Consider the following 13,401-nt stretch of genomic DNA (forward strand, 5'->3'; position numbering starts at 1 on the left):
GGGTGTGTTAGATTTGTTAGGAAATTGAAATAGAACACATTTACAGTAAATCAGTTACTTTTATTTTATCATGGTTTTCCCACTCTTTTTTTTTTTAGTGTTTAAAAAATTTTTATTTGGAGATAATTTCAAATGTATAAAATAGTTGCAAAAATAAAAAGAGTACAAAAAAGCACCTGTATATTCTGAATCCTGATTCAACTAATTTTAACGTTTTACCCCATTTGCTTTCTCTTTTTTCTTTCTTTTTCTCAATGTTACGTATGTACAAATGTATATACTGTACATTTATCTTTTATGACATTGGCAATTTTGAAAAATATAGTCTCCCCTCCTTTTTTTTTATAATTGTTGGAATTAAAAAAAAATAGGTGGCAATTTATTTTTTTATTTTAAGTTGATTTTTAGAGAGAGAGAGGATGGTAGGAGAAGAGAGAAACACTGATGTGAGAGCAAAAACATTGATCAACTGCCCCCTGCATACCCACTCCCTGGGATCCAGCCCACAACCTAGGCATGTGCCCTGACTGGGAATTGAACCAGCAACCTTTTGGTGCATGAGATGATACTCAACCAACTGAGTCACACTGGCCAGGACTATTGTTGGAATTTTTTAAAAAATGTGATAATAATTCAGATACCATACGGTTCACCTTTTAAAAGTGTGCAGTTTGGTGGGGTTTTGTACATTCATCAGATTGTGCAGCCTATTGTCTATTCCAGGACATCTTTATCACTGCAAAAAGAGACCTTTAGCCGTCACTCCCACTGTATCCTTCCCCCATTCCCTGGCACCAGCAATCTACTTTCTGTCTCTATGGATTTGCCTATTGTAGACATTTCAATAAATGGAGCCATACAATATGTGGCCTTTAATGTCTGGCTGTTTTTTCAAAGTAGAACGTTTTTAAGGTTCATCTCTGTTGTAGCATGAATCAGTACTGAGTAATATCCCATTGTATGGATTAACATCATTCCATTGTATGAATATAGCACATTTTGCTTATCATTCCTTCATCATTTGGTGGCCATTTGAACTGCTTCTACTTTTTGGCTATTATGAGTAGTGCTGCTATGAACATTCTTGTACACTTTTGCACGACCATATATTTTCAGTTCTCTTGACAAAAAGTGATATAACTCTGGTTAAGTTTTTGAGGAACTGCACTCATTATTTTTAGTTTCATTCCGAGAAATTTTTTCTTCTCTTTGAAAATTCAGGGCAGTGATTCAGGGGTTGGGATGGGTGTGTTTTTTTTTTCAACTTCAGATGACCTTCCAGAGATTTCATGTTGAGAATAACCTAAAAGCCTGGCATGGTGCTCCCCTATTGACCTGAAAATGAAATACTGAGATGATCGGACCTAGCAAAATAGTTCTTTTCAGTTGTGTTTGATGGATTTTAATGCTTTTCATTTCTGTTTAACCCTGTAAAGAGATTGTTGGCAATCTTGCTTGTTTTAGGAGGTAAGAATGCTTCCTAATTAGGATGTTTTTTTTTATCCTTATCCAGTGGTTTAAAAGGGAGAACTGGGAATCCATTCAATACAGGTGTTTTTTTCATTTTTAAAAAATCATAGAGAAAAAAAATGAAACTATATGTAGGGTTAGTCAAAGTCCCTTAAATGGGAGAAAAATCTTTCAATGAATTTTGTGGGTATAATTATTTTGAAGATGTGATGGAAGATCAGATAAAGCCGCAAGAATAAAGTTGTTTGGATATTATTTTAATATCTATAGTAAGGTGTTCTTTCCTGATAGAAAAGAGTTTGAGTTTTTATCTAGTTTGAAATATCTTCAGGCATAGGTGAGAAGTTCTGTAAATATGTTAGGAAGATGAAGGAATACAAAATTCAATGAAAGATAATATGAGTAGGGTTGAAGAATTTTGTGAGATGTCAGGAAAATTTAGTAACATTTAACTTAAATCTAAGGCTACAAGGACTATGAGATCAATTGTCTTTAAGTTATAAAGTCTCTCCTATACAAAATAAGTATTAGAGTCACTGAGAAGAATCCAGAATGCCCTGGCTGATAATAATCTCTGATAATAATAAAACCTCCATCAGTTAAAATGATATAACCAAAGTGTCCTGGAATGATGTCACTGTTTCAAGAAGAGACAGGCAATTTTTTAAACTTAGGGAGATTTAAATATAAAAATATTTGAGAATTTGACTCATGGGTTTAATGGTTTTATGCTAATGAAGCAGTACATATTTTTGTGTGTGTGTGTGCACTTGTTAACTTAGCCCATTGGAGTAACATGTCAGTCTTCTAATTCCATTTTTAAATTCATAATTAAGTAATTGACCTATTTTTGTGGTTTTTATATCGAAATCTTACCAAATTTGTGTATATATATGAGAATGTATGAAAATTTAAAACTCACTGTATTTGTACATTTAATTTATTAGCTTTATAAAGATTAGTATAAGTACTTGGATACTTTTAAGAGAAGGGTGACATGTCTAACGGAAGTAGGATGTCTCAGTGTATTTAACGAAGCTTGTAAATGCTACCAGATATTATCCCAAACTCTTAAAAGTAATCTTTGGTTGGATGCTTGACATTGTGAATGTAATATTGTTACATGCTCAATTTTTTTCTTTGCAAAGTATTGGACTTTGTTCTTGTGGGCTGTCATTTGTGGATTAGCTTGAGCCTCACAAGGCTTGGTTCTGAGTTTGATTGGGGAGAAGCTACCGCATACCCGACACTAGGGCTAGCTTTGCTACTCTTCTTGGGTCTACTGAATGTTCTCGGGGTTCAAAGAGGCCTCTCCTCTAAAGGGGGGTAGGTCTTGAGTGACAAATCCCCAGTAATTATTGGCCTAGCCTTGTGGAGTTCACACTAAGGCTTGATAGTCAGTTCTCAAGCTCTTTCTCTGATAGCTTCCTCTTTTCCAGTTTTCTATCCTATAAACTCTTAAGCCTCAGTTTGTTATTAAATAGAAATGACATACATATCTTATAACATAGAAACCCACACCTGAAACCTGTATGTTTATGTTGACCAATGTCACCCCAATAAATTTAATAGAAAAAAAAGAATGACAGTGTTCTCCTCATACTTGTGAGGGCAATTAAACGAGTCGATGAATATAAAGCATTTCCCACAATGCTTGGTTAATAGTAGGAGCCAAATAAATGTTGGCTTTTTTACTCTTGTTGTTTTAATTATTATTTAATTATTATTATTATTGCTGTTCCCATCCTATTATTATTGCTCTTCCCATCCTATTATTGCTAGGTCACATAGGTATTTCAATAAATGTTTGCTGAATTAATGTATTAGTTTTCAGTTACATTAATATTTTTATCTTATCTACAGTTTTATTTATTTTAAATACATTTTTATTGATTTCAGAGAGAAGAATGTAGAGGGAGAGAAAGAGAGAGAGAGAAATATCAATGATGAGAGAGAATCATTGATCAGCTGCCTCTTGCGCGCCCCACACTGGGGATTGAGCCTGCTACTCAGGCATGTACCCTGACCGGGAATCGAACCGTGACCTCCTACTTCATAGGTGGATGCTCGATCACTGAGCCATTTGGGCTGGGCACCTTATATACAGTTTTAAAGTTGTTTGAAATTTGTAGAAAATAAATAACCTGTGAATATGTTTGATAACATATCTTCTGGTAAATTTTTAATATTCGCTACATGGTTAGAACAGATACTGAAATGCTGTCTCTTTTTCAATTTTAGAGAATTATTACTACGTTTCTCCGTTGGTTGGTGTCTTTTTCTTGGCTCTAACTCCGATCTGGATTATAGTAGCAGCCAAACATCCAGCCACCAGGACAGTGCTCTACTCGGGCTGGGAGCCTGTCATAACAGCTATGGTTATAAGTAGGTTAGTATTAAATGTGTGTGTGTGTGTGTGTGTGTGCGCGCGCGCAGCCTATGTGCCTGTATCTATGTGTACATTAAAACAAATTGATTGCCTTTTTTATTTCTTGGGTCAATTATATTATGCATATTGGGTCAATTCTTTATTATCCAAAGTGATAATGGATATATGTGATAGAAATTACAGAAATCAGTAGATATAGAGAACCTCATTTGGCTACCAGTTGTAAACTTCTCTCCAACCAAATCTTTACCAGATTGCTGAGTGAAATTTAGTGGTGTTTGTCTTTGTATGTGTGTGTTTGTATGTGTGGGTGTGTTTTTGTGTGTGTGTGTGTTGTAACCTGACAAGAACATTACTTGTTTTTCATAGTAAATTGCTCAGATAGGTATCAGAAAGCCTTAGAAATGTGTATGCCATTCAAGTATTTCCACCTCTAGGCCTCTGACAGGACTTAAGGATATAATTAAGGATATATGCAACAGATTTAGTTCCAAGGACCCTAATCACCATGGAATTTTTAACGAAAGAAAGAGAGAATACCTTAGAGGCCTAGCAGTCAGATATTGATCAAATGAAGTGTGATGCAGTCACAAAAAGGAGTATCAGTCAGCCATTAAAAATAGCATTGTTATAAGTCTTTGACGAGGAAAGGTGTTCATTATACCCTTGGTGAAAAGAGTAAGCTAGAAATGAATATCAATTTCCTGTTAAACATGGTAGATTGACGTGCTTATCTTCCTTCCTAAAACTACCAAAATGACAATAAAAAGATAAAAAGCTATAAAACTACGAAGAGAAGGAGAACAGAGAGGACAGCAAATGAGAAATTAGTAAGATAGGAATCAGGTGGATAGTTGTTAACTGAATGAAAAAAGCTAAAACCCAGCCTCCAGCAGGGGGAGCACCCAGAAGCAGTGCCCGGATCTGAGCCTCAGGAACCCAGACAGGTGGAGGCATTAGGGCCTTGAGTACTTCCGAAAGCTGAAATGAAGATTGATGGGCAGTGTGTGTAAGAAGCAGTTAGGTCCTAACAGCCCTTCTCTAGTCTGACCACCCAGGTAGCTGCCCCTCCCACCTTAGCAGAAGACAGGAATTCACTTTGGAGAGACTAAATGGGAGAGGCTCCAGGCAAGAAATCAGATCCTGTCTTTCTGGGGGAGGTCTTCAGCTCAACAGAAAACCTGCATGTATTGACCCTTGCAGGTCTTTTAGTGAAGGAGCTGCATGCCCACCTGACCATTGTTCAGTGAGGCCCACCTGCTGATCAGCTCTGCCCAGGCACACAGACCTCCAAGTGTGCTTTCCCTTGTGCCCTATAAGGAGGGGTAGCTCAGCCGAAACCGGTTTGGCTCAGTGGATAGAGCGTCGGCCTTCGGACTGAAAGGTCCCAGGTTCGATTCCGGTCAAGGGCATGTACTTGGGTTGCGGGCACATCCCCAGTAGGAGATGTGCAGGAGGCAGCTGATCGATGTTTCTCTCTCATCGATGTTTCTAACTCTCTATCTCTCTCCCTTCCTCTCTGTAAAAAATCAATAAAAATATATTTAAAAAAAAAAAAGGAGGGGTAGCTCTTCATCAGACAGTTGTTTAAGACTTGTAACATGAAAGACGGAGAAAACTATCTCCGATGTCCTCAGAGAAATGAGAAGCGGCGGCATCCACAATTCTGTAAGAGCAGAATGATTTCAGAGGAGGGTTGAAAAAAACAAAACAGGAAGAGCTCTTGGAATTCAGAAATATAGAAATAGCAGAAACAAAATCAGTAGAATAGTTAGAAGGTAGAACCATCCAGGAAAGTAGAACAGAGAACAGAGAGGTAGACGATTGGAGGCAAACAATAAGGAGAGGAAATTATCAAAGAAATAACATAAGGAAATTCCCCAGAACGGAAGAACATGGGCTTCCTGATTGAAAGGGGCCACTATTTTTTTTTTTAAAGATATTTTATTGATTTTTTACAGAGAGGAAGGGAGAGAGACAGAGAGTTAGAAACATCGATGAGAGAGAAACATCGATCAGCTGCCTCCTGCACATCTCCCACTGGGGATGTGCCCGCAACCAAGGTACATGCCCTTGACCGGAATCGAACCCGGGACCCTTGAGTCCGCAGGCCGACGCTCTATCCACTGAGCCAAACTAACATAAGGAAATTCCCCAAAACGGAAGAACATGGGCTTCCTGATTGAAAGGGGCCACTATTGATTGAAAGGAGCCACTACGGGTCCAGCACCATGAGTTGGAGCAGGAGGGGCCCACATCAAAGCACGTCATCATAAAATCCCCAAAGCTTCCGGAATGAAAACCAGTTGCATACAAAGGATTGGGAATCAGAATGATGCCCACTAGCAACACCAGAAGCGATTCCTCCAAAATTCTGAGGGATAATGTTTTTTTATATATATATTTTTTTATTGATGTTTTTACAGACAGGAAGGGAGAAGGAGAGGGATAGAGAGTTAGAAACATTGATGAGAGAGAAACATCGATCAGCTGCCTCCTGCACACTCCCTCCTGGGGATGTGCCTGCAACCAAGGTACATGCCCTTGACAGGAATCGAACCTGGGACCCTTGAGTCCGCAGGCCGACGCTCTATCCACTGAGCCAAACCGGTTAGGGGGAGGGATGTTTTGAACATAAAATACGGTCTCAGTATCAACCAAACATAAGGACAGACTCACGAAGTTTTCAGACACACAGGATTTCAGTATATTGGTTTCCCATAGACCCTTTCATATAAACGTTGACAAAAGATAATTTTATCAAAATAAGGAACTAAGAAATAAGACGACATAGAAATGAGGATAGCATGTGGTTTGTTTTTCTGTAATGTAGGTTGTTTTTTTCCGGGGGGATTCAGGCAACAGGATCCTGTGAAATGCTGGGAGTTGGTCACAGTCATAGACTAAGCCTCCTCATGGGGCGATTGAAGGGTAGGTAGGGATGACAGCCGTGCACCAGGCCTAGAGAGCAACTGCCCAGGCTATCGGGAGAACAGTGGGCTTCAGGAGGAATGTCTCTAAGGAGAAAGAAAGTGGAATCAATTGGTTACCTGCCGGATGAGCTTGACTGTAATCAGGGGCATTTCATTAACTTCGCTACAAATTTGAGGCTGAATTAGGAATAAACAGCTAAAAAAATTTAAGAAAAATATGAGACAAAGCAAACAGTACAAGTGAGGAAATCTAACAAGATGCTGTGTATTTCAGTTGTGAATTATGATCCCATTGTTATAATAAAATAAACTCTAAATGTTTCACCAAAAATGGTAACCAGACTGTCAGGATAGAGAGAGGAAGAGAATTGTGAAGGGACTAAAGTGAGGAGGGAAGGGTGAGATTAAATCCTCCATCTGCCACAGTGGATGCTGTTAGGGAAATGTTTAAAATTATAAGTTAAGAAATAGTAGGGAAAATGTGTTATTTAGAAATACAGAATTAAATGCCAGAAGAAACAGCTAACAAAGTTGAAAAGAATTGGTAGTGGAAAGCGGGATCTGGGGGGTGGGACCAGGGACGATTTTATAAGCTTTGTGGTACTTTCACTTTTTAAATAATGCTCCTGTGTTTGTTTGTTTTTTATCTTCACCAGAGGATATTTTTCCATTGATTTTTAGGGAGACGGAAAGAGAGAGGGAAAGACAGAGAAACATCGATGTGAGAGAGACACATCAACTGGTTGCCTCCTGCATGCACCTGACCAGGGCCCGGGCCAGAGAGGAACCTGCAACCTGGGCATGTGCCCTTGACCGGAATTGAACCCAGGACCCTTCAGTCCACAGGCTGACACTCTGTCCACTGAGCCAAACCGGCTAGGGCATGCTAGAAATAAAATTTAATAAAAGTGAAGGAAAATACTTTTCCAATTTGGGTTTTTATTTTTAAACATATACACATTTTAAAATGTCTGGGGAGGGTATTTACTAACATGCTAACAGTATAACTCTGAGTGATGTAACTATGGTTGATTTTTATTTTCTTTTTATTTATATTTTCTATAACAAGTTTTATTATCTGGGCAACAAAAATATTTTTAAATGTTTTTCTGCAAGTGTTCATTGTATATGCACTTAAGTATATACTTTCCTTTTTACAAGTCACTTATCTTGGAGATCAGAAAGAGAGCCCTGAATGTGGGGCTACAGCTTATATCATGTTTTATTTTCAACATTTGTGATTGACATTGATTTTTACCTTGGATATAGTTTATCTATTTTTTAATGTCTAATTATTTTATTTTTAAAAACAATCTCTTCTTTTTAAAAATACGTTCTTATTGATATTTAGAGAGAGAGAGGAAGAGAGAGGAATAGAGAGATAGAAACATCGGTGAGAGAGAAACTTCATCAATCATGTCTCCTATTGGGGATAAAGCCCGCAACCTGGGCATGTGCCCTGACCGGGAATCAAACCTGTGACCTCTTGCTTCCTGGGTTGACACTCAACCACTGAGCGACACCAGCCAGGCTCAGGCTAATTATTTTATTTTTAAAAGTAGCGGTGTTTGTATATAAAGAACAGCTTCAAATTAGTACATTTCCTTTCCTCTTCCCTAAATTATATGATTTTATATCTTTCAGCATTGGAGGCCTTATTCTGGACACAACTGTATCTGATCCAAACTTGGTTGGAATTGTTGTTTACACACCAGTTATTAATGGTAAGAATTAGATATACTATTTCATAATGATATTAAGGCTTTCTATGCTCTTAAATGCTAAGAGGAATTTTAGGGCTCGGATTTAAGAGGGCTGTCTGTCCCATCCCAATCATTCTCTCTCCAACCCCAGGTTGCTGCTCAGAGTGAAAATGACCTTCCCCTTTTTCAATATGCAGAACACATTTTTGAAAAGAACTGTTTCTTAATCTTGTTACTGATATAAGTTTGAGAGTCAGGCATACCTGGCTTTTAAGGGTAGTGAGGCAAAATGCGGTAGTTCAGTTCTGGATATTTGGGTTATATCTACTATCTTGTGTTGTTTTACTGCTGCTCCTTATCAATTTTCATGGATAAATCAGAGTTAGGTCAGTTTGAGTCAGTTGCTTGAGTCACTTGAGTCCATGAAAATCTGTCATCCCTCTCATTAAATTCAATAAAAATTAAAAACAAAAGAAAAAAATCTATCAGTCCTCTGCTGATCCCTTTAAAATCTGTGTTATGTTTTTTCTTATCTATAAAATGGGAATTACAGCACTTAAGTTCACAGGGATTTTTCTATGGATTCTGTTTAATAAGATAATTTTAATCCAGTCCTACTGGGTTTTGGTCTGGCTCTCATTAAATTGGATTTGAGTATAGCCCAAGTGAATATAATTCAAAAAGTAATTCTGCCTGGGGAAAACATGTCACAGGATATACTACACATCTAGTATAAATTACTTTTATTTACTTATGTATAAGAAAACATTTTATATGAAGATAAGTTCTCCAAAATCCACTTTTATATCTAAAATTTCTACTCTACATTGAAATTTTTATATAGCTTTAGAATGTTCAGGGTATATAAGAAGATAATCTAGATTAAAAGATGACTTTCTTGAGGTTTTTTTTATAGTGCCATATACAAATTTCTTTAGTAACCTGAGAAGAAAAGTATCTAGCCTTATCTTTTGAATAAATCTAGCATATGTTCTCTCTCATTAAGATGATAAACATGATACATCTTGTTACCTAGTTTTATATCTTGGGATTTTTTTAAAATTAAATTTTTATTTGTTCAGATTACATTTGTTTCTCTTTCCCCCACCCCCATAACTCCCCTCCTTCCAGTTCCCGCCCCACCCTCCGCCCTCACTCCCCACCCACTGTCCTCATCCATAGGTGCACGATTTTTGTCCAGTCTCTTCCCGCATCTCCCATTCCCCTTTCCCCCCCAAGAATAGTCAGTCCATTCCCTTTCTATGTCCCTGATTCATTATAATCACCAGTTCATTCTGTACATCAGATTATTTATTCACTTGATTCTTAGATTCACTTGTTGATAGATGCATGTTTGTTGTTCACAATTTGTATCTTTACCTTTTTCTTCTTCCTCTTCTTAAAGGATACCTTTCAGTCTTTCATGTAATACTGGTTTAGTGGTGATGAACTCCTTTAGCTTTTCCTTATCTGTGAAGCTCTTTATCTGACCTTCAATTCTGAATGATAGCTTTGCTGGATAAAGTAATCTTGGTTGTAGGTTCTTGGTATTCAGCACTTTGAATATTTCTTGCCATTCCCTTCTGGCCTGCAAAGTTTCTGTTGAGAAATCAGCTGACAGTCGTATGGGTATTCCCTTGTAGGTAATTGAGTCTCTTTCTCTTGCTGCTTTTAAGATTCTCTCTTTGTCTTTTGCTCTTGGCATTTTAATTATGATGTGTCTTGGTGTGGTCCTCTTTGGATTCCTTTTGTTTGGGGTTCTCTGCGCTTCTTGGACCTGTAAGTCCATTTCTTTCACCAGGTGGGGGAAGTTTTCTGCCATTATTTCTTGAAATAGGTTTTCAATATCTTGCTGTCTCTCATCTTCTGGCACCCCAATAATTCTGATATTAGTCCGCTTGAAGCTGTCCCAGAGGCTCCTTACACTATCTTCACACTTTCGGATTCTTTTTTCATTTTGCTTTTCCAGTTGGGTGTTTTTTGTCGAATCTTTGGTTTGATTCTTGTGCTCCTCTGGTCTGCTATTGGGTATACTATTCTTTATTTCAGTCCGTGTATGCTTACTTTCTAATTTCTTTATCGTAGCATCGAGGGTCTCATTAGTTTTTGTGAGGCTCTGCTCAAGTTTATTGCAAGCCCTCAAAATTGCGATTCTTAGCTCCATATCCTCCATTTCTGTCATGTTTTTTTGTCTCCGCACCTTTTATGCTTTCTTGGTGCACCCCCTTGTGGTCTTTGTGCGCAGTCTTGTTCTAGCCAAGCCTTAATTGTTGTAGTTAACACTAGAGGGATTTGACCACCAGGCCGACTGGCTGTAGGAATCAGCTGTGTGGAAAACGTCTATCTTCTGGGGAGGCGCTAATCCAGCCTTTGCCTGAGGCGATCGGCAAATGGCTGTGCGCAGGGCTTGGGCGGGGCGGGATCAACAGGGCGGGGGGAGGGAGCCGCTATGGCTGCTCTCAGTCCGTCCCCAGGGGCTCTGCCTCTCTGTCCCAGTGACCGCTGCAAACCTCGGAGGGACCGTAGCCAGACAGTCCCGCTTCTCCCGTTTGAGTCTGGGTCCCTAGAGACTCGCCCGGATCTGTAGCCCAGAGTCTGAGACTCACTCCTGATTGAAAACGACAACCGCGCCCTCAGCCACCAGCCCGCTTTGCGCGCGCACCACCGCACCACCGTACCTTTAAATTTTCCACACTGCGCCTCCTCTGAGCCTCGGAATGCTGTTGTTTTTCCTTCTAGTTGAAGAGTCTCTCCTCAGCCAGCCTTCCTGTGGTTCTGGTTGATGTCCGTTCCGTCTTTTAGTTGTATTTTTGAAGTGGTTGTTTACGGCGGCAGTCTCCGGTGTTTACCTATGCCGCCATCTTCGATTCTCCAAGTATACTTATTCTTCATCTGCAATACTTTTAACAGTGAAGATAACAACAACAACAACAACAACAATCTGGGCAGCCCGACTGGCGTGGCTCAGAGACTGAGCATCCACCTATGAACCAGGAGGTCATGGTTCAACTCCCCGTCCTATATCTTGGGATTGATAGTAACTTTTAAAAAGAACTTATTTTGGTCTGCTTTCAGACCAGACAGTAAGTCAGATGTGAAAAAATAATGTCTTTCAGAACAATGCTTTTCATGCCTTTGGAATATCTACCTCCACTTAAATAAATCCGCATCTCAGAAGAACTTTTTATTTTGTTTCATTGGCCCAGGGTGTGACATAAAGAGGCTTGCAGTTGGTTGAATTGATGCAAGTTGTTTAAAATATGAGGCTACCTACTCTGTTTTCCTGTGTTTCAGGGATTGGTGGTAATTTGGTGGCCATTCAGGCGAGCAGGATTTCTACGTACCTCCACTTGCATAGCATCCCAGGAGAACTGCCTGATGAACGCAAAGGCTGTTACTACCCGTTTAGAACTTTCTTTGGTTCAGGTATGTGCTTGTGGATTTTTACATGTTTTATTTCAGGAACTTCTCCTCTCTGTGAGGATAGGCGGGCAACAGTTGTTGAATACGTATTTTGTGAGTATTGCACAACTTTGTTATTTCTGCGTGCTAAATAGATCTTAAATAGAATAGATTTTGTTCATTAAATCCCAGTGAGCAAAAATCATTCCTATCAATTCTGCAGTTGTTGAGGAGCTTTGTGTAATTTTTCTCTCGTCCCTTTCTCTGGGATGTCTTGTTGGAAAGAGGAACCTCATGGATACGGGCAAACAATGCTAGGTGGTTTAGGGAGACAGGTGGGCTGTCTTTCCTGTAGTGATCTTTTTGGCCTTCTCAATGGAGGCATTCGATCCCAGATAAACGGGATGAGGGGTGATAACCTCAGTTACAAGACACGTGCATTATTTATGCCAACCAGGCATGTGAGAACCAACAAACTAAAACAACCATTTAAGCCTCACAATTCGTGTTATTTTTTTCTGATGAAAATAAATGTAATTGTGACTTTTGAATGAGGATCAGAGATGCCCAGCTTATGATAACAGTGAGAGAACTCTAAAGGAAATGTAAAATGAAACATTTTAGTACTGTAGGAGCTTTATATTTTTCTTTTGTCTTTCCTCTATTTTTATGTAAAGTCTGACCAGTGTTCTTCATAGCAAATTTTTGTCAACCACCTTTTGTTTAATTAACATACTATAACATAGGGAGAATTTCAAAGAAATTTATTTTTAGCAGTTGAATTTTATGTGATGCAGTAACTAAAAGGTAATCCCCAAATTTCAATACATTTCTTTTTAGCAGTTGAATTTTATGTGATGCTATGTGGTATCGTAACTAAAAAGTAATCCTCAAATTTCAGTAACTGACCTATTATGAACCAAACTATGATTTTGTTTTAACAACGTTTACATTTTACATTACAGGAGTAAATCATAAGTCTGCTCAAGTTCTGCTGCTTTTAGTGATTCCCGGACATTTAATTTTCCTCTACACGATTCATCTGATGAAGAGTGGTCACACTTCGCTAACTGTAATCTTCGTAGTAGTATTTTTATTTGCTGCTGTGTTACAGGTAAGAGTTAAAACCTCTTATAATCTTTTTTATGCTCAAATTGATGTAAAAGTATAACTACATGTAAATCTAAAGGCATGAAATATTTTAACATTTAAAAAAATCAACTTGCTGCCTTCCTAATGCTTTGATCTTCTTAAAACTAGTAACTCAAGACCTGTTTTAATATGATCTGATCAATAGAACCTTTGGATTTCCTGTTTCTGGATTCCATGTCTTCCTCTTATTTATTCTCTTGTTTTATATGAATACATCTTCTAATAGATTTCTGAGAAAGAGTGCATCAGAGTAAATATTTTGAGCCTTTGCATCTTGTAAAATGCCTTAAAAATTTTTTTTTTTCTTTATTGATTTCAGAAAGGAAGGGAGAGAGAGAGATAGAAACATCAG

The 13,401-nt window shown here is 38.3% G+C and overlaps 1 protein-coding gene across 1 annotated transcript in view; it reads left to right on the plus strand.

The window, feature by feature from the left end:
- The first annotated feature begins 3,712 nt into the window (after positions 1 to 3,712).
- Positions 3,713 to 13,401, plus strand: part of LOC102418415 (solute carrier family 41 member 2) — a 28,330-nt gene continuing 18,641 nt past the window's right edge. The window contains exons 1-4 of the mRNA XM_023749837.1: positions 3,713 to 3,859; positions 8,437 to 8,516; positions 11,790 to 11,921; positions 12,863 to 13,011. Of these exons, the coding sequence (XP_023605605.1) occupies positions 3,846 to 3,859; positions 8,437 to 8,516; positions 11,790 to 11,921; positions 12,863 to 13,011 (375 nt within the window). The 5' untranslated portion in view covers positions 3,713 to 3,845. The remainder of the gene's footprint in view (positions 3,860 to 8,436; positions 8,517 to 11,789; positions 11,922 to 12,862; positions 13,012 to 13,401) is intronic.

This window comes from Myotis lucifugus, unplaced genomic scaffold, assembly GCF_000147115.1.
Source record: "Myotis lucifugus unplaced genomic scaffold, Myoluc2.0 scaffold_10, whole genome shotgun sequence".
NCBI classification, from domain to species: domain Eukaryota; kingdom Metazoa; phylum Chordata; class Mammalia; order Chiroptera; family Vespertilionidae; genus Myotis; species Myotis lucifugus.